This window comes from Sinocyclocheilus grahami, unplaced genomic scaffold (assembly GCF_001515645.1).
Source record: "Sinocyclocheilus grahami isolate Dianchi unplaced genomic scaffold, SAMN03320097.WGS_v1.1 scaffold621.1, whole genome shotgun sequence".
NCBI classification, from domain to species: domain Eukaryota; kingdom Metazoa; phylum Chordata; class Actinopteri; order Cypriniformes; family Cyprinidae; genus Sinocyclocheilus; species Sinocyclocheilus grahami.
The window spans coordinates 723,847-747,500 of NW_015505800.1; the positions used below are offsets into that span (position 1 = coordinate 723,847).

At 35.0% G+C, this 23,654-nt stretch overlaps 2 protein-coding genes across 2 annotated transcripts in view; both read left to right on the forward strand.

Moving 5' to 3' along the window:
- Positions 1 to 3,627: 3,627 nt before the first annotated feature.
- Positions 3,628 to 7,507, forward strand: LOC107557830 (small nuclear ribonucleoprotein Sm D2-like). Its single transcript, XM_016241384.1, has 3 exons — positions 3,628 to 3,751; positions 4,945 to 5,109; positions 6,272 to 7,507. Coding segments are annotated over exons 1-3 (345 nt in total). The 5' UTR covers positions 3,628 to 3,749; the 3' UTR covers positions 6,450 to 7,507.
- A 5,310-nt stretch (positions 7,508 to 12,817) lies between these two features.
- The window catches only part of vaspb (vasodilator stimulated phosphoprotein b), a 50,501-nt gene continuing 39,664 nt past the window's right edge, over positions 12,818 to 23,654 (forward strand). Inside the window, exon 1 of the mRNA XM_016241400.1 lies at positions 12,818 to 13,349. Within this exon, the coding sequence (XP_016096886.1) occupies positions 13,345 to 13,349 (5 nt within the window). The 5' untranslated portion in view covers positions 12,818 to 13,344. The remainder of the gene's footprint in view (positions 13,350 to 23,654) is intronic.

Below are 23,654 nucleotides of genomic sequence, written 5' to 3' on the forward strand. Positions count from 1 at the left end.
ATTTAACAACATTAGGTGTAACACACAACCCTAATATACAAAACTGATAAGAAAAAAAACTAAGAAACATAGTTATTTAAACAAAAAAACCCATCAAATTTGAAATGTAACGCATGGAATTCTGGGAATGTCAATTTACGGTTATTCACTGTAAATTATACAGTCTTTTTCACTTCCAAAAACGGTATACTACCTTAAAATTTATGTCCAATACATGTAATGTCCAATACAGTTTTTCACTGTGTACAGTAAGGGAATTTACCGTTAACCATTTAACAGGTTTTTACTGTAGCATTTTTACAGTCTTTTACCGTTAAATTCACGGTCATTTTTTACAGTGTATAATTACACTGTAACAAGGAAAGTGGTATAGCATACTACTCTTACTATTATTATTATTATGACTTACATTTGCCAAAATGTAGAATACACAACAAACTTTAGGCTTAATGCAGCCTACAATCCTACACATTACATTAAACATCACTGGTGAACTTCACCTCACTTCTCAATATTACCTGAAAAGAGCAGGAACACACAGATGTGTAAAGACGCCTCTGCAGGACAGATTTACTTACTGGAAAAGTGTTGGCAAACTATGATCTCTGATGCAAAAGATAACCATAACATTTGCTGATGTAATTTGTCTGCAGGGCAATGAGAGGCAGAAATGAAGAGAGGTCAAATTGAGATGTAAACAATTAGACAGGTGTAGAGATGCCCAAAGGGTGCTGTAAGTTGATACTATTTTCTTTTAATTTGTGCAATGAATATCATCCTCCCTTTGACAGGTATGACTAACGATTTCTACACCCCTCCATCACACTACAGCCTGCAAAATAAACAGCTGAGATATAAATCAAAATCTTTTGAGTATGTGCTTTTCCACATGATGCCCTGAAGCTGGTAGGTGTCCATTGAAACCTGTTGGTGAGAGACCACGCACACACACGCACACACACACACACACGCGCGCATGCTTACTAAGGTCTTCTAACTTACTTCAATGTTTATGTATGATGGGATGCCCAAAGGGTGCTGTAAGTTGATACTATTTTCTTTTAATTTGTGCAATGAATATCATCCTCCCTTTGACAGGTATGACTAACGATTTCTACACCCCTCCATCACACTACAGCCTGCAAAATAAACAGCTGAGATATAAATCAAAATCTTTTGAGTATGTGCTTTTCCACATGATGCCCTGAAGCTGGTAGGTGTCCATTGAAACCTGTTGGTGAGAGACCACGCACACACACGCACACACACACGCGCGCATGCTTACTAAGGTCTTCTAACTTACTTCAATGTTTATGTATGATGACTCGTTCATACAGTTTGAGAAAATATGTGGTTTACACATTTTTATGTACAACATGCACCTAATACAAATTTTTTTTTTTATATTGTAGCTAAAGCCAAAGGAAATCATTAGATTATTATCTGGAAAACATTTACTTTGAAATTGCAGTTTTCCATATTAGAGGTGTACAGTATAAACCTGAAAACATTTTCAATTTCATTGAAATTCATTTGCACTTTCCACTGAATGTTATTCTAAAGCTTTACAGCTTTATTTGGCACCCTTAAAAATAACAACTATATCTAAATGGAGATACTTGCAATATTTTATGCTATAATTAATTAACTATTCTTATTATAATTAATGCTAATTGTAATGACTACAAACTTACCATTTTTTAAGAATTTTTGTGTAGTTAAAATATATTCTTCCTATTATTATTTATTAATCATTTTGGCTAATTGAGGATGTCCACAAATATCTCGTTTTGAGGATTTTTTAAAAACCTAATTATAACATTAAATACAGTATATACCTGTCAAAAGTTAAATAATTACAATTTTTTTAAATGTTTTTGAAAGAAGTCTCTCATAAGACTGCTTTTATTTGATCAAAAATATAGTTAAAACTGAAATTTTGTAATAACTGCAATATAATTATTACAGTTAAAGGAACTGTATTATATTTGAGTAGATTTTAAAACGTAATTTATTGCTGTGATGGCAAAGCTGAATTTTCTGCATTATTACTCCAATCTTCAGTGTCACATGATCCTTCAGAAATCATTCTAATACGTTGATTTGATCCTCGAGAAACATTTCTTATTATTATCAATGTTGAAAGAAAGAAATGAATTTTTATTCAGCAGTACATGACTCTGAGAGTAAATATATTTATAATGTTGCAAAAGATTTCTATTTCAAATAAATGCTGTTCTTCTGAACTTTCTATTCATAAAAGAATCCTCAAAAGTGTATCACAGTTTCCACAAAAATATTAAGCAGCAAACACAGTTTTTAACATTGATAATAATAATAATAACAACCATTATTAATAATTAAGCACTAGTATGGTAATAATTGAGCGCCAAATCAGCATATCAGAATGATTCCTAAAGGATCATGTGATACTGAAGACTACAGTAAAATTTAGCTTTGCATCACAGGAATATATATATATATATATATATTTAGAAAAATAGAAAAAGTTTTTTTTTCTTCGAAAATTACTTTTTTTTAAATTAAATGAATGCAGCATTGGTGAGCATAAGAGACTTCTTTAGTATATTGTTTATGTATAATTTCCCCAATTGAGGATGTCCTTAGACATCCCAAAATGGAGGTCTTGTCAAATTGTATTAATTTCTTGGGGCGTATTGTCCCTGAAAACTATAGTTAAATAAACCCACACACAGACTGAAGGAGGTTTTAAGCAAAGCCGCACTCCTTGAACAACTTTGATCATGGTTAGATTCCATGCTCTGGCTTCTGTTTGTAAAGAGTGCTTGTAAAGACTCTAAAGATGCTTGGTAGAAGTTGAGAGAGAAACCATGTCTGGGAGGAAGGAAGTGATCTGGAGAGGTGAAAACATAAGCCGATGTACCTGAAAGACTCGGGGTGCATTTCTTAACGATTGTTAGGCTTTGTAAACCAATTCCACAGACATGATCCTCAAATCTCCACACTATAGGGTGTGATTATCCCGAGCAAACTCACCACCCTGTGAAATCACATGGGTGGGATAGTGCCTCGCGGGCGCCCGCCTGTCTCTAAGCAGTAAGCCAATCCCCTGGAGTCTAAGCGCTGTACAGACACACATCTTTGTCTGTCTCACAAACTCTCCCCATCATACAGCCGTCTTCCCTGTCAGTCATGACACATAACAAAGAGATGTCTGTTTGGTCTACACACCTGACCCCTGCCCCATGAATATTACCCCACACCACGACTAAGAGGCCAGACACATTCTTCTGTTATCTATACATGAATAATTCTAAGATGCAGATCACTAGAACGCACACACACACACACACACACACATTCGCTAGACTATATCTGGTCTGGGAATCTGCCACAATGGCAACCTGCCATGAAATAGTATATGTACGAAAAATAAAATGACCTTATTAAAATGATGAGATTATTGAACTATTATTATTGTTGCTGTTGCAAAAATGTTATTTTATATTTCTGTATACCAAATGCTTGATTTAGTTTAAAATTTAATTATAATTAATTATAATTTACCTAATAAAGTTCTAATAAAACCTAAAAACAAGTTTATAAATGGACATTGCGGGAGAAAACCGGAACCGGAATGTTCAACTGAGTAAGGCGGGCGCAGACCCGGAAGTGACTTGGACGTTGTGGAAACGTGAGGCGATTGTGTGGAGCTGCTCACATTTCAATTCACTGAAAAGAGTTAAGAAGCCGAAACCGAATAAAACATGTAAGTTGTTCTGTGCACAGTATATCATTAAAACTGTTGGAGCGATACCGCTGGGACTGAAATGGTCAGTTCGTAGTTTGGTGACCGCTGAAGAAGTCATTTAGCAAGACTAATGCTAATGCTAGCAGCTACTGTTGTACTGGTTATTAGGATTCTCCTCTCTAAGCGAAATGTAAATATAATCTTTAAGTGTTTGTTTTGTAAGCGTTGTTTTCATTTGTTCAATTGATTGGTTATTGGGTGTATTTCTTAATGTGCACTTTATTTCTGAATCGTTATACTGTTAATAACTTGCTGTAGTGTTTAATGTTAATCGCTATTTCTGAAACATGAAACAAAGCTTCAAGGTTTGTGGTATTTCTGATATATATTCTTCAAATAAATCACTGAATGCTAAATATTTTCCAACTAGTACCTGTATACACTGTAGGGATATGCCGGTTATGCTGATTTATTATCAGTGATGAAAACAGTTGTGCTGCTTAATATTTCTTTGGAAGCTGTGCTACTTTTTTGGGATTATTTGATGAATAAAGTTAAAATAGAAGTATTTACTAGCAATATAAGTCTTTATTATCACTTTTGATCAATTTAACTCATCCTTGCTGAATAAAAGCATTCATTTCTTTAAAAAAAAAATACTGACCCCAAACTTTTGAACGGTAGTGTATATTGTTACAAAAGATTTATATTTTGAATAAACGCAGTTCTTTTTAACTTTTTATTCATCAAAGAATCCTAAAAAAAAAAAAAATTTAAGCTGCAAAACTTTCCAATATTGATATTAAATCAGCATATTAGATTGATTCCGGAAGGATCGTGTGACTCTGAAGACTGGAGTAATGATGCTGAAAATTCAGCTTTGACTCACAAAAATAAATTATATTTTAAAGTATATTAAAATGACTGAGAGGAGGTGCAACCAAAAATCAAAAAGCCATTTTAAAGTATACTAAAATAGAAAACCATTATTTTAAATTGCAATCATATTTCATATTACTGTTTTTTCCCCTGTATTTCTAATCTAATAAATGCAGCCATGATGAGCAGAAGAGACTTCTTAAAAAGACATTACAAATCTTACTGATCCCAAACTTTTGAACGGCAGTGTATATGTACTGTAAACTGTGATATTTATCTCAACTCTTTATCCAGACATTCTAACTCCTGAAATTTCTTATTGTCCTTATTAGGAGTTTGTTAAACAAGCCCAAATCTGAGATGACTCCAGAGGAGCTCCAAAAGCGAGAGGAGGAAGAGTTTAACACCGGTCCACTTTTTGGATCATTGTCCTGCTGCAGAACCCAAGTTCGCTTCAGCTTGAGGTCACGAACAGATGGCCGGACATTCTCCTTCAGGATTTTTTGGTAAACAGCAGAATTCATGGTTCCATTTATCAACGCAAGTCTTCCAGGTCCTGAAGCAGCAATGATGGTCCCCAGACCATCACACTACCACCACCATATTTTACTGTTGGTATGATGTTCTTTTTTTGAGGGATAGTGGCAATGTTTGGTAAAGATTTAACATTACAATAAATTTGTGTTTGGAGTAAATTTGAGCTCAAAAGCCTTTGGTGCAACATTATATTTAAAGTGATCAAAGATCGAACTAGTGTAATGGCATTTTGAACAAAAATCAGATCAAAATGATGTTCATTTGGAGTTTGTTTCAGGAGTTCAAAACGACTTGCGAAGCTTCGGCTGGTAAACACCTTCAAACTATCATTGGTCAATGGCCATTACATAAGTAGGTGTGCTCTGGGGCTCTGCCTTTGACGTGAAGATCTTCTCATTTCATGTGTTCAGTCTCTTGAAGTCAGAGGCGAGTAAGACATGAATACACTGGAGCTGCTTTATAGTTGAAATTGAAGTTGTAATAATAAATGAAAGCTGAAATGAAACTGTTTTTCATGTTTAATACTGTAAAGATGCTTGCTTTAAAACAATTGAATACAAAGATCCTATTGCTGAGCTAGTGGAAACATATTCCCATCTATGATCAGATGCTTTCTGAACTGCTGTTTTCTCACCGCTGTCATTTTTGTTGTGTTTATTTTGTTATTGAGAGTAAAAGCGTGTGGCACATATTTACATGTTCAGCCAAACACCGTTCTCAGCCGCATGGGTGGTGTCGGGATGCTTTCAAACATTATACTGATGCTCGCATATATCATACTTACTTTCTGAAGTTTTTTTTTACCGCTAAGCATGCACAGGACTGAAATGTCACATACACACTTTTTTTTTCTTCACAAAGCTGATTGTGCAGGTAGTCTGATTCAAAGCTTTATGCTGCAATTATTCTTCTATTTAATAGATTTATGATCTGCATCACCTCTTTCTGACAGATAGGAAATCAATTCAGATTTATCTCAATCAGAACGAAAAGACACACATGCTTTTCATTTAGCTTGAACTGAAATGAATTGGGTCACATCATATTTAGATACAAGTGGTAAACAAAAAAAAAAGAGGTTTTCATAATTTAGATCCTCACGGTCTCCTTTCTCTGGATTTTCAGGCATTGTAACATGGTTCTAGAGAATGTGAAAGAAATGTGGACGGAGGTGCCCAAAAGTGGCAAGGGCAAGAAGAAGTCAAAGCCAGTCAACAAGGATCGGTACATCTCAAAGATGTTCCTGAGAGGCGATTCAGTCATCGTGGTGCTGAGAAACCCACTCATCACCGGGAAATAAACCTGACGTGTAACACATCTGTTCAAGTACAGGTGATCTCCTGGACACTCATACACCAGCTCACCTGTGAGCTCAACTCTCATTGACTTACCAGCCCGTGTTAAAGTGTTAATTAGACCTTTGAGCAGATTAAGTCTTTTGCACTCAAGGAACAGTGCATAGTTTGCCTTGTGCTGCAACAATTGTATTTTGATGGGAAATCTTTAGCATCATTTTGAGAGATTGTCTGGTCAAAGAAAAGATGCAAAGAAGATGCCATTTTTTTTCTAAATAAATGTTTGGATATTCAAACCTCTAAATCTATTGTATGATTCTATCAGAAATGAACCATTTACAGACAAAGCAGAAAGAGTGCTCCTCAGACAAAAGTTTCACGTTGCTGTTTGTCCTCTTTCCTCCCCTCTCACTGTCTACTGCCCCTCTCATCCTCTCTGTCCCCCTCCCTTCATCTGACTCTCATTTGGTAGAGTCCCTTGGCAGCAGCTTGTGTGTCAGTGTAGATTTCAGCAGGCAGCACTCAATAAGTGACAAACTGCCGTTTAAAGCTCTCTGCATTATTAATGTGACCAGATGTGCTGACTGTCACTTCACACCCCTGCCCTCCACCGTGGGCTCCGCTGACCCCTCGTACTAAAAGACATTTTAAACCATTCCTTTTTGTTTAAACTGATTTGATGTTTTTGAAAATTACAGAAATGTACGTTTTGAAAAATTAGAATAGGCTTTCTGAATGGGGTTTACCATGGTTAAAAAAACAAAAACATCTAGATTTAATTGTTTTAAAAGTATATATGGACAAAAGGGTTATCTCGGGACTTGACCTGAGAGGACAGTCTCAGGAAATCACTTAAATATTCAGTGGAACGGTGAAAATCTAACACTGTGTATCAGTTTGGGTTATTGTGATCCACTGGTATCATATTTATTAATTTTTTTAATGTGTTTTAATACAAAACTGGATAAAAATAAATGTAAACTGATGGAATCTGCTTCATTGAGTTATATCAATTGTTAATAAGGTTTAGATTAAAATATTTCGATTTATTAATTTTATCACTGTTTGATTAGGCAATCATCATGATATTTATTGCTCAGATCAATTAAAAAAAAATATACACTGCTCAAAAATTTGGGGTCCGTTTTTTTTTTTTTTTTTTGAAAGATTGTAACTTTTTTTTTGTTGTTGTTGAAAGAAATTAATACTTTTACTCAGTCAGGATGCATTAAATTCATCAAAGTAAAGATATAAATGTTACAAAAAATTATATTTCAAATGCTGTTTTTTTTTAGCCTTATATTCATCAAAATATCCTGAAAAATGTACCATAGTGTAAATTTTTCAATAAAAAATGTCCCCCCCCCCAAAAAACCCTCAGAAGTCAGATACGTATATTAGTGAAACTGGAGTAATGGCTGCTGAAAATTCAGCTTTGCCAACAGGAATAAATACAATTTTTAAATATATTTAAAAGCAAAAAAATATTTTTAATATTTCATAATATTACTTTTATGATATTGTAAGTATTACACTTAAGCTCATAATTTCTACCAAACCGTGTAGACATGAATGATATAAAGTAGGGATGCACGATATATCGGCCACCATATCGGTATCGGCCGATAAATGCTCATTTTTTCTGTTATCATTATCGGCCCGATAAGAAAATTTGGCCGATATCTTTAAGCCAATAAATAATGCATTAGCTCTCAAAAAGTATATAAAAATTTGGATATAGATTTATCAGCCAACATATCGGTTATCGGCTTTCAAAAATAAAGAATTATCGGTTATTGGTATCGGCCAAAATTTTCATATCAGTGCATCCCTAATATAAAGGATACAATTTTACTTTTTGAAGCATCTTGAATTTATTCCTAGTCAGCAGTAAATGAGTGAAAAAAAATCCCATAAACTTATCTTGGAGCCTGTATGCTTTTAAAAATGAAGTTTTGAGTACAGATTCACAAAAGCTGCTGAAGTATGATGAATGATTGAATGGTAAAGAAACACTTGAAAAAGGATTACAGTACCATTTACAGTGTGTTCATGTGTACCATTTACAATCAGTTCATGACATTTTCCCAGACTCGTGAACGGAGTTCAAACTCCTCCAGTTCCTGCAGTCCAGCAGTGAGCGGCTGCCGTGTTTTTTCCCTGGGCCGCTGCACCTGGATGCTGCGTGTAGGTTTGCCTGAAGCTCTGAATACTAGAGTCCTGACTTACAGGTGATGCTTCAGCCTGAGATCTTATCGTGAACTACTGTGATTTATAAGCTCAAGTCTGCAGTGGTTTGGTCATGTTTGAGATGTCCTTTTTTCAACAGCGAATCATTTTGTGGGGAATTGTCTATTGGACCTTGGTTTGTTTATACAATGTGATATGTACCGTCTAAAACATAAATATTTAAATGCTCATCACTCAGCAGTGAATACTTAATCCTTACTTGGCAGGGGAAAAAATAACGTTCCTGACCTTACTGCATATTAGTGTCTGTTATTAGTAAAAATATTTTCTCCACTTTCTTGACAGCTACATTATTGTACACAGAAATAATCCCATAAAACAATGGATAATGTAATATCCTGAGCAACCCACCTATGGCACTCACCTAAAAAATGAACTTTTGTCTTCTTTATGACTTGATTCATTGTGACTTCTATAACTTTGCACAGTTTAAGTCAAACTATTGATCGTCCAGTAAAAAAAAAAAAACCATAATTATTGCTCCAGAAAAAGATGTGAATTAAACCATATTAATCTGGCACTGCATGCTTACTAATTTTAGTTCTCTCACTTGTTCTAAAGCGTTTGTTAAACAGGACATAATTCAGTGAGTCTGCCCTTCAAAAACCTTTTCTGAATTTCTGAATCTCATTGGATTACACAAAATATAAAAGCAATTTTTTTTTTTTTTTTACAAATTTGCAAACAAATAGTGCTCAGAACTAAGATCATTTTTGAGCTTTTTTCCCCCAGTTACACTTAATCAAAAATCGGTTTTTGATGATATTTAGTGGATGTGTGAGGTCAGTTCTCCTCAAATTTAACTTGCTGTTGGTGTATATATATATATATATATATATATATATATATATATGGAAAAATATCCAAAATGTTGGTGAATTGTCCGTGTATAAAACCATGTTATACATTTACAAATGTTATTAATATTAAAAACCGGCTTGTTAATGAAAATGTGAATAAATATAGAATGGAATGGACTTTTTATTTGAAAGTCATATTTACATGGCTCTATGTTTTAGATGCTTGCTTCTAACATCACTTGAAAACACAAAATCCTGAAATATAGTTAGGCATATTAGTTCTGTTACTCCTTGTTTTATCGCTTGAAATTAAGCTTTTATGAAATGTAGCATTTGAAAAGTGTTCTATTTACGTTAAAAATGGCACATACATTTGCTTTTGAGAGCTAGGGCCTACATTTGAAGGATTTTGGGACTTCTACATTTTCAGAAATTGGATAAAGCCTTTATCAAATACCTGTGAGTGAAATGTGACCTGAAATTGTTCATGGCATATTTACTTTTGTTGTTACATTACTGTAAACAGATAAACAGAACTGCACACATCCCGCGGAAGAACATTCCAACCGGAGCTACTTCTCTAAGTGTATGTCTATGGCGATTCACGCAGGTATGTGTTACTCCGCAGCGGTGACGACCCGACCAGGCTACAATAGTCCAAATCTAAGAACTTATTATAAGTGTACCGTAGTGATTCGGAATAAGACAAAAGCGCGGTTTGGAAGATGAATTCACGATGTAGTCGCTCATTATCATACATTTGGCAAATTTTGAACACAGAAAAAGTTACACAGTGCTGCTTTAATGAGTGGCCTACATCCATGAAACCCACTGAAGCACTTCTTGAAGATTCCAGCATTATGAACAGTGTTGGGGAAAGTTACTTTTAAAAGTAATGCATTACAATATTGCGTTACTCCATAAAAAAGTAACTAATTACGTTACTTAGTTACCTTTTATGGAAAGTAATGCGTTGCGTTACTTTTGCGTTACTTTTTAAAATCCGGACAGGGCTTGCTTGTTTGTTTTTAAAATAAAAAAGTTCTATTTTTGGCAAATATAAAAGCCTTTTCACACCAAAAGTGAAATGAATAAGCCTCAGGCTGAAGGGAAAGTAAATTTACGTCCGTACAGTAGAATGCAGAAAGATAGATAGATAGATAGACAGACAGACAGACAGATAGACAGATAGATAGATAGACAGACAGACATACAGACAGATAGACAGATAGATAGATTGTTAGATAGACAGACAGACAGACAGACAGACAGATAGATAGATAGATAGACAGACAGACAGACAGATAGACAGATAGATAGATAGACAGACAGACATACAGACAGATAGACAGATAGATAGATTGTTAGATAGACAGACAGACAGACAGACAGACAGACAGACAGACAGACAGATAGATAGATAGATAGATAGATAGACAGACAGACAGGCAGGCAGGCAGACAGACACAGACAGACAGATAGATAGATAGATAGATAGATAGATAGATAGATAGATAGACAGATAGATAAGGTACTTAACAGTCACTGGGACGTAACAGTTTCAAAAGGTACTAATATGAACGATTTAGGGATGAATATAGTACAAAGATGTACCTTTTAGCGTTTGTATACTTAAAGTATGGTCCCAAGGACAGCTTTGTACCTTTTTTTCTGAGAATGCAGGGACATGGCAAAATTGCTCAAACCAAAGTATTTAATTACTAAAAATTTATTTTTATTTAATAGATAATAGCAGTTTATTATTATTATTAAGACAGACAGACAGACAGACAGATAGATAGATAGACAGATAGATAAGGTACATAACTGTCACTGGGACGTAACAGTTTCAAAAGGTACTAATATGAACGATTTAGGGATGAATATAGTACAAAGATGTACCTTTTAGCGTTTGTATACTTAAAGTATGGTCCCAAGGACAGCTTTGTACCTTTTTTTCTGAGAATGCTGGGACATGGCAAAATTGCTCAAACCAAAGTATTTAATTACTAAAAATGTATTTTAATTTAATAGATAATAGCAGTTTATTATTATTATTATTAATAATATGTTCTCTTCTGAACCAAAATGACATGCTTGATAGGATGAAAATCGGATTATGTAATTATCAAAGGCTTACATAATTACTTCAAAGTTTTTTTTTTAATCATCTCTGTGAGTGATGTAAACTGCCTTCTGCAGGATTATGGATGGTTTATAATCGGACATGAGACAAACTATTTGTGCATGAGAACGCGAGACAGTCAAACAGACAGGTGGCAGATGTGACACACATGGTTGTATATTTTCCATCTATCCAAAGAAATGCCAGTAAATGAGGTGATATTTGATCTTTGCATGCAAGCTATTTCTCTCTTTTTTTTCTTTTTTAATTTAAATGACTTGTGTGGACACATATTGTCACTTTACAGATGCCACATCATTTTAAAAACCATTTTCAACTTGGCCTATATATTACAAACATAGATAGATAGACAGACGGACGGATAGATTAGATAGATAGATAGATAGATAGATAGATAGATAGATAGATAGATAGATAGATAGATAGATAGATAGATAGACAGACAGACAGACAGATAGATATATAGTTAGATAGATAGATATAGACAGATAGATAGATATAGACAGATAGATAGACAGATAGATAGATATAGACAGATAGATAGATAGATAGACAGATAGATAGATAGATAGATAGAGATAGATAGATAGATAGATATAGATAGATAGATAGATAGACAGATCGATATAGACAGATAGATAGATAGATAGATATAGACAGATAGATAGATATAGATAGACAGACAGACAGATAGATAGATAGATAGATAGATAGATAGATAGATAGATAGATAGATAGATGAACATATAACACCACTTTTTGAAAATGAACACAGCATATCACTCATGACATACAATAAACATTTCACGTGGGTATTGTAAGCATAGGCTATACATAAGAAACTAAGAACTAAGAAACTAATATTGCTATTTAGATATTTATTTTGTTAAATCATTACAATGAGCCCAAATTAATGGTCTGGCTTCTACAACTTTCACGTTGGAGCAAAAATCTGGCTTTAAACTTGAAAGAAATACAGATTTGACATTTATCGTGATAATTATCTATATCGACTGATATGAAAAAAAATATCGTGATAATTTTTTTATCACTACATTTAATTTTTTGTGTTTTTTTTTAATTATCGTGATAATTTTTTTGCCCATATCGCCCAGCCCTATCAGAAATATAACTCGTCGTGTCATTCCCATTAGCAGAATTGAATGTGTAACGCAGGGCTGGGATTATGGAGCTCGGCCGCTAGGGAGTGGATGAGTACATTTCTCTGCCTGTTTTTCAGCTCGGGAGGGGGAGACAGACAGGAACGAAAGCTCTTCCTCAGAGTTTAGGAGCAGGTTGGGTTTAGGTCGCGGGTTGAACGTTAACAGACCGACCGGCGAACGAGAGGAGTTGTCGAAAACCGCGTCCATACTTTAGAAACAGCCGCGCGAATGGAGACGAAGGCATGAGGGGGGATATGTGTAGACTTTGCTCGGAGCGAGACATGAGTCTAGGATACTGATTAGAGTTGACACAAGCCCAGCTCCAGTAGCAACTCTATCCACACTTCACCTCCAACCCCCTCCTTCACTCCTCAACCAGGAAATCATCGCGCTGTGCTGCTTGTCCTTCTTCCCACAGATTCAACAAAAACACCAAACCCCTCCGTGGGTTCATCCATGAGGATCTCGTCGGTTTCTCTTGTGTTTTCGCCTCTGGAAGTTCGGCTTTACGTCTGAAGAGGACCCGCGCTGTCGTCGAACAATGAGGTAAAGCGCGTCAAAGCGCATTTGTTGCCGTCGCTGTTGTGTGTAGCGACTTAGTTTTGCGCGCTACAATGTAACGCAGAGTATCGCTAATGACCGAGGCCGCTTGTGTGAGTTCGGTCTGTTACTCACTTTCTGCTCTGTTACTCGCACCTAGTGGAGGTGGGCCATCACCGGAGCAAGTGTGTGCATTCTCAGTGTTTACACATTCCAAGTCATCCGTTTTGTCTGGCTTTGACAGCCAGAGAGGTTCTTCTTTCTTTATCGCGTCGCTTCGCTAGCTGGCGAATGAAGCTGCTATGAACATCTACTAATAACTCTGCACTGATTTTTCATGAAATACTTTGAATGAGTTTGAATGGAACGAACCATGCCACCAAAATGGGTGATTTTCTTTTTGTTGCCATTTTGTCAAACGATTAATGTCTTTAAATTGTTAATATTTATAATAATAATTGTTAAATAAACATGTTGGGATATAACTAGGCTACCTCTTTAAAAATAGTTTTTCTGTTTATTTTTGAGCCATTCCTAGCTTTGTATTGATTAGAAAGAGAATTAGATTAGACTATTGAGATTTCTACAAGTATTCATTTTTCATTTGATCGTTTCTGTGTACGAACTCAACAGTGCAGGGCTGAATAAGCACAATAGCATACTGTATCTAAACTGTGTATTTACATATTGAACTATTTTTAAATATTATTTATAAATATAATTTACAATATTATAAAACAAATACTACACGTTAATTGAACTGTTTTTAAATATTGTTTCTTAAATATTATTTATAAATATCATTTACAATAAAGCAAATACTACACGTTAATTGAGCTATTTTAAAATATTGTTTCTTAAATATTATTTATGAATATCATTTACAATAAAACAAATACTACACGTTAATTGAGCTATTTTAAAATATTGTTTCTTAAATATTATTTATAAATATCATTTACAATAAAACAAATACTACACGTTAATTGAACTGTTTTTAAAAATAGTTTCTTAAATATCATTTACAATATTATAAAACAAATACTACACGTTAATTTAACTATTTAAATATTGTTTCTTAAATATTATTTATGAATATCATTTACAATAAAACTAATACTAGACGTTAATTGAACTGTTTTTAAATATTATTTAGAAATCTCATTTACAATCAAACAAATACTACACGTTTTTGTCAACTTATTTCAACAATATTGAATTCTCACAAAACTGGGAACTGTTTTGAAAGTAGTTTTTAAATATAAGGTGCACCTGCATTTTGTACTAGATGCAATACATTTAAATCAAATTAATAACTTTGTTTTACAAAACGCACAGTTTAACTAATATCGATAACTGTATCCTCAGGCGGTGTACACGAAGTTGTTTATTGTGCATGTTGAAAATGCAGCTGTCGAACGGTAAATTGGCTCTTGGTAACGCGTAGCCATTCCTCTTTTGTGAGCCCTCCTGGTTCTTTCTGTTCTGGGAGTTGGCCGCTGCGCGAATTCACAAATCCTACTGTGGGGAAGGCTTGGCTCATGAATATTAATTAGGTCACAGGACGTTCACCGAGTAGCTAACGTCAGATATTCTTGTTAATATTCATGAGCAAAGCCTTTGCCATACTAGGAGTGGTGATTTGGCGGTCAGGGCTGTACCCGGAACTAACCTACATTTGCGCCAGCCATACATGGAGCACTGAAGCCTGATAACTCCACATCCTGCAGTTTTACAGTTAGACAGTTCAAGGGCACTTTTTGTTTGGTTTAATTGAGTTTAAATTAAACAAATATACACAACTTGAGTTTAATGCGCTTCTGGCCATGCCCAGAGGAGTCTGCGGGTCTGAAACCACTAGTGAATTGTTCTGTTTTAGTTTCTAATTTCAAATATATTAAAAACCTCTGAATTACATTATCAGCATAATAACTTTTTTTTTTTTTTATGTAATTGAATATGTCCACTTTTGCTATAATAACAGCAAAAGTGGACATATTATACTTGATGATCATGTTCTCCAGCATGATTTGAAATGTTTCAGAGCATCTTGTGCTTGAACGGATGCAAGAAAATCAAACCAGTTATGGTCTGTACATAATGTCACAAATTTGTTTATGTTTGAATAGTGTTGGTCAGGACCTTACAGGGGTCCTATTATGCTCTTTTACAAAGTCTTGATTTTGTTTTGGGGGTGTACTAGAACAGGCTCTCATACTAGGCTGTTCGAAAAACACATTATCTTTCACATATTTTACATTATTACAACACCTCTCTCCTCAGTCTGGCATGAACGGCTCGAATAGTTCCTGTATCAAATGAAGGCCCGCCTTCTGAAATACGAAATGTGCTGTGATTGGTTAGCTGGGCCAGTGTGTGCTGTGATTGGCAGCACTCGGCGCCTGGTCGGGAAATGTCATGCCCCTTACCATAGCCGCCGCCGAGCTTCAGTGTAAATATTGCATCAAAATCAAATCAATTTGAGCGCGATTTAAACCCGGATGATTGTAACCACTCTAAGTTCGTCTGTCTTGGGGAAACTAGCGTGTGTCCGACATAGTGATAACACTCGTTGCCTTCTCTAGTGCAGCTCAACCAGGTCTCGTCCCATTCTTCTGTATTTGTGATATCACAAATCCCAGAAAATATGCGTTGTAGTCCAAACGAGTCGTTCGTTGTAGTTTTTGAAAAGTGATTTCTGTTAAATAAAAGATCTCCTTTTGAAGTGGACTTTGAGCTTTGTAACTTATGCAGATATTTATTATGCTCAAACAGCAACATTACAGACTAACTAAAGTTGAAAAAGTGAAAAAGCATAATAGGACCCCTTTAAATATTTCTTCTTCATTTTACATCATGACTTTTCTATGTTTTACGTGTTCTTAAAACATTGTTAGTTTGTTATTTGGTTTATATAAAATTCTATTTAAGTGGACATAAACACTGAGTTGTGCAACCATCCAGTTTCGTTTAAAGGAGGGAAGCGCCAACACCGACATGTTCTTCCGACATCTTGAGAATTTAAAACACTCATTTTGTTATGTAAATGTAATTAACAACAGTAACTTGCGTGACTGGTTTTCATCAATGCATCTCTGTCTCTCACCAAAATAAAAATGTTTAAATAAGCAGGTGCCCTAAAACCTCAGCCATGCATTTCCATGCAAATTTTAGTTCAGTGACGTTATCAGGCAACATGGGTTCCATGTCATATATCCATTGTGGCACACAGGAAAGCTCGGGGAGGCTTGCTGGGTCCAAGCAAAGGGTGCCGGGGTCAGTGCCGAGCACGTGTACAACCATGAGTTTACTGTGTCGGGTCGTCTTGCATAATAGCTGAAGAATGGAATGTTGTCACATTTACAAGTTTATTGTCCTGTCATGTTGTGCAACGTCAGTATCAGTATGCAGTGAAGCGGTTAGCGCCTCGTTTTGAATTTCACCAGGCCACCCAATGCAACAATGGGCTCTCAAACTGACCTTGTCATTTGGGAAGCCCAGTATTGAATTCATGGGAACTCAGGCTAAGTCATTGACCTCCAGGCAAACAATCAAAGTTCCAGTGATATTCAAACACTTTACATGGTCCTCTTTTTTTGTTTACAAGTGAAAGCATGCCATTTACTAGTTGCTTAGAATGGCTCAAACAGTGTGAGCGGCCCAAGATTTGCTTTTCAGGGCCCTATGAAATCCGTTCCCTCCCAAAAATTCAGTGTGTTCCTTGTAATTGTTTTCTGGATACCGTATTAATGATTGAATTAAATGAATAATCAAAAAAGATGTCTAATTAATTTAAATTCATAAAGCTTAAATAATTTCTTAAAATGTTAACAATAACAGTCCCCAATGAAAAGTGTTTTAGAAATTCTGTATTGTCTTCATTTTTCTGGATTCTGTGATTTATTTGATGCAATTGTTTTTTTTTATCACTTTTACGGTTTAATTAATCTTGTAAAATTTAAATAAGATAGTTTGAATAATTCCTTTATTTATTTTTTTACTTTATTTTACATTTTTTTGCCAAACAAAGTTTTTTGTCTAAATTAGGAGGAAAATTATGTGATATTCCTAAAAATGGTTTAATAAACTTTATTATTATTATATTATTACTTTGAGAATACATTCTACTGTACACTAGTAGTGTGTTTCTGCCATCATTTCTTTGTGGTTTAATATTCACCGACACTAGTCCATATCACAGTTAGATTGTCAGACTACTTTTGATTTATTCATTCAAATCTTTGCCAAATCTATGACATTCTGCATTATACAGTAAGTTACATTTTTATGACTGGATTCTGTGATTCTCTCTGCATTTTCAGCGTCCCGGAAATCATAGGGCCCTAACAATTGCTTTAACATTTACATTGCAGTAGATATATTTGCACGACTATTAGGGGTGTGGAAAGCTTTATGATATTTAAAGTGATGCAGAAACATTGAGTAATGGGAAAATATAGAGCGGGATGCGTCCCAAACAAATCAAGATGAGGAAGAAGAACATGTTATTTGGGGGTAGTGTAGTTGAGTGTAGTTGTAGGTAGGACTGTTTGTTTTGTCTGAGCAATGACAGACAAGTTTTGAAATAGAAAACGACTAAAATGGTCACATTTACGACCAAAAATATTAATTTGAGAGGGATGTTTTTGCTGAGATCGCCACTGGCGACTATATTAATGTACATGTTATGACTTAAAAATGTGCATGTAATGCCTTTTTTCCTGCTTGATTTGCGATCACATGTTTTGTTATGTTGACGTAATAAACTGATCGCATCAAAGTTTTAGTGGGAAAAAACCAGCAGCGTTGATGGCACACCTGCTAAAAGAAGCTCCAGTTGTGGCAGCATAAGAGAGATGCAAAGTAAAAGTGCAGAAAAACAGTGTCTATTTCATGCACAACTTGAACTACGACCGGTAAAGCTGTCACCTGTGTGGATATTAGCAATATCGTTAAAAATTCAATATCATAAACAATGCCACATAACAATACATTTACCAGACCATTCAGTGTTCATAAGCTCATCAGTCAGCTAGAAAAAAAAACTATAAAGAAGAGCATTTTGCTAAAAATATGCCCAATATACTGCAAATTCATATTTTTACTTAACCTGTTGTCTACATGACTATATTAATGTACATGTTATGACTTAAAAATGTGCATGTAATGCCTTTTTTCCTGCTTGATTTGCGATCACATGTTTTGTTATGTTGACGTAATAAACTGATCGCATCAAAGTTTTAGTGGGAAAAAACCAGCAGCGTTGATGGCACACCTGCTAAAAGAAGCTCCAGTTGTGGCAGCATAAGAGAGATGCAAAGTAAAAGTGCAGAAAAACAGTGTCTATTTCATGCACAACTTGAACTACGACCGGTAAAGCTGTCACCTGTGTGGATATTAGCAATATCGTTAAAAATTCAATATCATAAACAATGCCACATCACAATACATTTACCAGACCATTCAGTGTTCATAAGCTCATCAGTCAGCTAGAAAAAAAAACTATAAAGAAGAGCATTTTGCTAAAAATATGCCCAATATACTGCAAATTCATATTTTTACTTAACCTGTTGTCTACATAAGCGAATTCAAGGAGCGAAAGACAGATTTAAACCTCCTATATAATTGCTTGTTACTAATGAAGAAAAACAGACTGGATGTGTGTGCAAGACTTACAGTATGACAACATTTAAAGGATGCACTGAGGAGGAGCCCAGACTACACTCAAGTGATGCTGACATAGTTTGGCACAGATTATGTGTAATATACAATTCTTTGCGACCGTATAAATTCTGAGCTCTCGTGCCTCCGTTGGTAAAAAAAAAAAAAAAGAGCCAATCACAGTCGAGTGTTCACTTTCAGCGCTGAGGAGTGTTGAGAAAAGAACCCTCACAAGGGAGGCTAGCCTCTCTTCTGATATCAACCAATCATCATAGACGTAATTACGTGATATTAGTTTGAACATCTGCCGCTGCGCTGATAATGTACCAAGTTCTTATGATGAGTAGCGATATTGAATATTTGATTGCCAACAGATTTACCAAGTTGTCTTTCAACAGTATATATACAAAAAAAAAAAAAAAAGGGAAAACAGGCTAAGCTGGATATAGGCTACAGCAGTCGGCTTAATTAAATGGTGCAACAGGCAGCTCTCTTTTAACACAGACTTTTAAGAAGGGATGGATGTTTGCTTCAAGTGATAGGCCAGGTAAGTGAAATTATATTATCTTGCTGTATGTATGTCGTTTTCTTCACGTTTTCTGACTTAAAGCAACCAAAAAGCCATTTTAAAGTGATTAAACAAATAATAATAATCGGCAGGGATCCCAGACCAATACAATTAGTGTGCCTCCTCTATTTTAAAACCCACGAGCCGCCACTGCATGACAGTATGAGTGAAATGTGAAAGTTGTTTTTTCTGTGGCATTCAAAAAAATAATTTGGCACCTATTTTTGTTTCTTATAGGAGCCAATGAGTGATTTAGTTTTTTTTGTCTGGAGCTCTGCTTCAAATTTAAATGAAAGCACAAGCACACAGGTGGTCCGCATGCAGCTGGCTTTCCACACTTGCTGTGTAATCAGTCCAGTTTGTTCCTGTGTGTATTTCTGTCACTGAGACACAGCCTGTCATCCTGGAAGTGCATGTCTGATTAATGGCAGCGCTTTGATTCACTGCTGTTATCAGACCGATGACTGTGAGGGACTCGCCCAGCATGTCTTTATCTAAATGACTTCCACTCTACTGCTTCTCCAGGCTAAAGGGCTTTAGGGTGGCACTGGTGGCTTTGCGACCCATGCCGGATACTGCCGGTATTTAATTTCAAATGATCCTGAGTGGTTACAGACCATCAGATATTGAAATGTTAGAGGAGAACAAAAGGGTCAATTAAAAAGGATTTTCAATGGCTGATACCGATATAGAGAACAGACTGACTGATGGGCGATATAATGGAGATATAAATTAGTGAACAACGCATTTTCATGTATAAAAAAAATATCTGAAATATAGTGTTGGACACCGACTGGGCTGCTGTGGAAAAAGTGTATTAATTCGAGTTGCCCTAAACTAGGGATGCACCGATACCAATACTGGTATCTGGCCCGATACTGAGCTCCTGTACTCGTACTCGTTAAAATGCCCCGATACCAAACGCCGATACCACACAGCATGTGATAATCGCCATATTCAGACAAAGAAACACAGACAACAGAACAACAGACAGCAGAATGGAGTTAAGGATGTCTACTACAAAGTATATGTATGCAATGAATATAACGTTAAACATTCAGTATTAATGCCTGTATACCTGGTGTGTGCGAGCTGATAAACAAAGCACGCTGAGTGGATTGAGCGCGCGGCGGCGCACATGTACGAGCTTGTCGAGTGAATATACCTTTCTCACAGACATCACTGGAAAGTTTGTAGTTCGGTCAGATATGTCAAAAACAAGTAAGTAAAACAATGCACAAGTTAATTAACGGTAGGGAGAGAGAGAGAGCGCGCGCACTTCTGCTGTGTGATCTTTGATGTTCACTCACTTAGCACACGCATCATTTGGATTAAAACTAAATCTGAAAAAATAAGACCATTTATATGGACATTCACTATAAACATTTATTTTCAACCTTAGCTTTGATAAATTAAGTTAACCAACTAACATTATACATACCCTTTTGGTTTCTGTACCCAATATTTAAAAAAATTTACAAATCCAATAAAAATATTGGTATCGGTACTTGGTATCGGCAAGTACCAAAAATAAAAGTATCGGTATCGGGCGAGTACTGGAAAAAGTGGTATCGGTGCATCCCTACCCTAAACCTGAGGATGCTTTATATTAAGTATTTCAAACAAAAGTATATAGTCATAACGTGACTTGTCCTGTCAGGTGCTTTTGACACATTGTGCTGTTTAATGCATTTGAGACGTATTTCCTCAGTGCATAACTTGTGAATAACTCATTTTCTGAGATCTACATCTCAATTGTTTCATGTAAATCAGGCATCAGTCAGCTTGCTGTCTAGGTATTGGTATGAGCCAGTAAAACCCATTTTAGTCATTCGATGTGGGTTTTAAATTCTGAATGTAACACAATGAATGGAACTGTTTGTAGAGCAGTAACAGTAAAGGGACTATCGAAATGGAGTCTAATTTTTATGTTCAGATGAGTGAATATGTGTGTTCTCGTACCAGTTCACGTAACACATTTCTTCATTATTATTTTTAGTTTGGCTTTAAGATGGCAGCATTTGGCAGGATGTGGAATAACATTTTGTAAATAATGGATTCAAATGAATAAATATAGTAAAAACTATTATTTGTAATCCTATTAACTGAATAAATAATCAACAGATTAATTGATTATCAAAATAATCAGTTGTAATGCTAATTATATAATAAAGAGGGCCCTCACAACTGCGTCAGTAAGTCTTAATATATCAAATAATTTCACTTTTTTATAAAAAGGAATGTTCAGGTAGTAGAAAGGTGGTGCAACTCACAAAATATATTTAATTATTATCAAACTATCAATAAATGAGTTATATATGTATGTGTGTATATATATATATATATATAATATATGATGTGTATATACATATGTGTATATATTGTATATACACATCATATATATATAATGATGTGTATGCATATATTCAGTGTGTATAGAAAATATGTTTTCTGGAATTTATAAAATGTGCTGCGGATATATGCTGCAGCATAAATGGTACAGCAGAATCTTTACCAGTTGGGACATTCAACCAGAATATTATATGTTGGTTTATCACTAGAGAACCTCAGCTGTGGGGATTGTGTGCCCTCTGGGTCTTCACGTTATTTATTGAACAGTATCAAATGCATTGATTAACTCTGAGCAGATGTTATGCCCTAAGCTCACTGGATGGACCTGTAGCCTGCTACTTCTTGGCATGTTACTCCATCACCAGTAAGAAGGTGCATTTGTTGTTTGTTATGGATTCCTCAAATCAGGGTATAATTCGATTAATGCAAAACCTTAATGCTTGTAAGAACAGTAATGAACTATAGTGCTGGATAAAAGCAGTGCATTAAGATGAAGGCTGAGATGGAAATGTAAAATGTCAATAGAATATTGTATTGATAGATTATATTGATGAGGGTTGTATGGGGGAAAAAAATGGATCATGAATTTTTGGATAAACAACAAGAAAGAAACCATTGATGCACCACAATTGTATGGATTAAATTTTTGTTTTTGGCTGGAAAAAAAATGAATGAGTAAAAAGCTGAAAGCGTTGGGCAAAATTAATATTTGCTGAAACTTTACTCACCCTCAGGCCATCCCACGAATTGATGAGTTTGTTTCTTCATCAGAACAGATTTTTAAGAAATGTAACATTACATCACTTGTTTTGTGGATTATCTGCAGTGAAAACATCCGAAAAATAATCCACAAGTAATTGACCCATCTCCAGTCCATTGATTAATGTCTCGTGAAGCATAAAGCTTTGTTTTTGTAATAAACAAATTAATCATTAATTTCAAAATGTTGTTTGCGGCTAAATCATGAGTCCACGACCTGTAATATTGCTTTCGCCTGGAAAATTGGTTTGGTGCTCACACTGCATATAGTGTGACCCATTAAATATATATATTAAATATATATTAACTATATAATGTATAAATATAACTATACAAAATAAAATAATGAATAATAGTATTATTTCACTTTATTTAGCTTTTTTAAATAATATAATAAACAAAATAATAAAGTTTTTAAATACTTTGTATGTTTAAATAAAAATTCAAATATTTTATAGTACACTTAAAAATACAATGCTTATTATTACATTTTCATTTTTTTTTATTTTTTACTTTTTATATGAATTTTCAAACCTAAAATCAGTAAGCTTTTATGTTGGCAGGTTGCCAGCAAGTAAGCTGCCGATTGAAGCGCGTCAGTGAATGAAAAGTCACAGTTCTGCATTTTGCTCTGAAAATGGCAGCGCATAGCCTAGATTTAGGCTTTCAGTTCAAATAGAAATCTTATACAGTATTACAGTTAGTCGATGTCAAATGGTCAGTATTAACAGCTGTCAACCATGTCGGTATGCAAATGAGCAGTCTGAACTTAACTCAGTGCATTTTTTATATTGGTCGCGCATGCACACCTGCGCACCACTTATGTGCACCCCTGTTATTATTATGGATTATGGACTGGTATTTTGGCCAGAAGCAATGGTTTAAGTTAAACCGCCTTAACGGTGGATTTGTTTCTTATAACACACAGCTTTTCACTTCAAAAGACATTAATTGATGGACTGGAGTCGTGT

What these genes read in the sequence shown, in the direction of transcription:
- LOC107557830 (XM_016241384.1), top strand. An exon ending in GGCCGGACATTCTCCTTCAG is followed by an intron (nt 5,110 to 6,271) that starts GATTTTTTGGTA and finishes TCTCTGGATTTT; the next exon opens with CAGGCATTGTAACATGGTTC.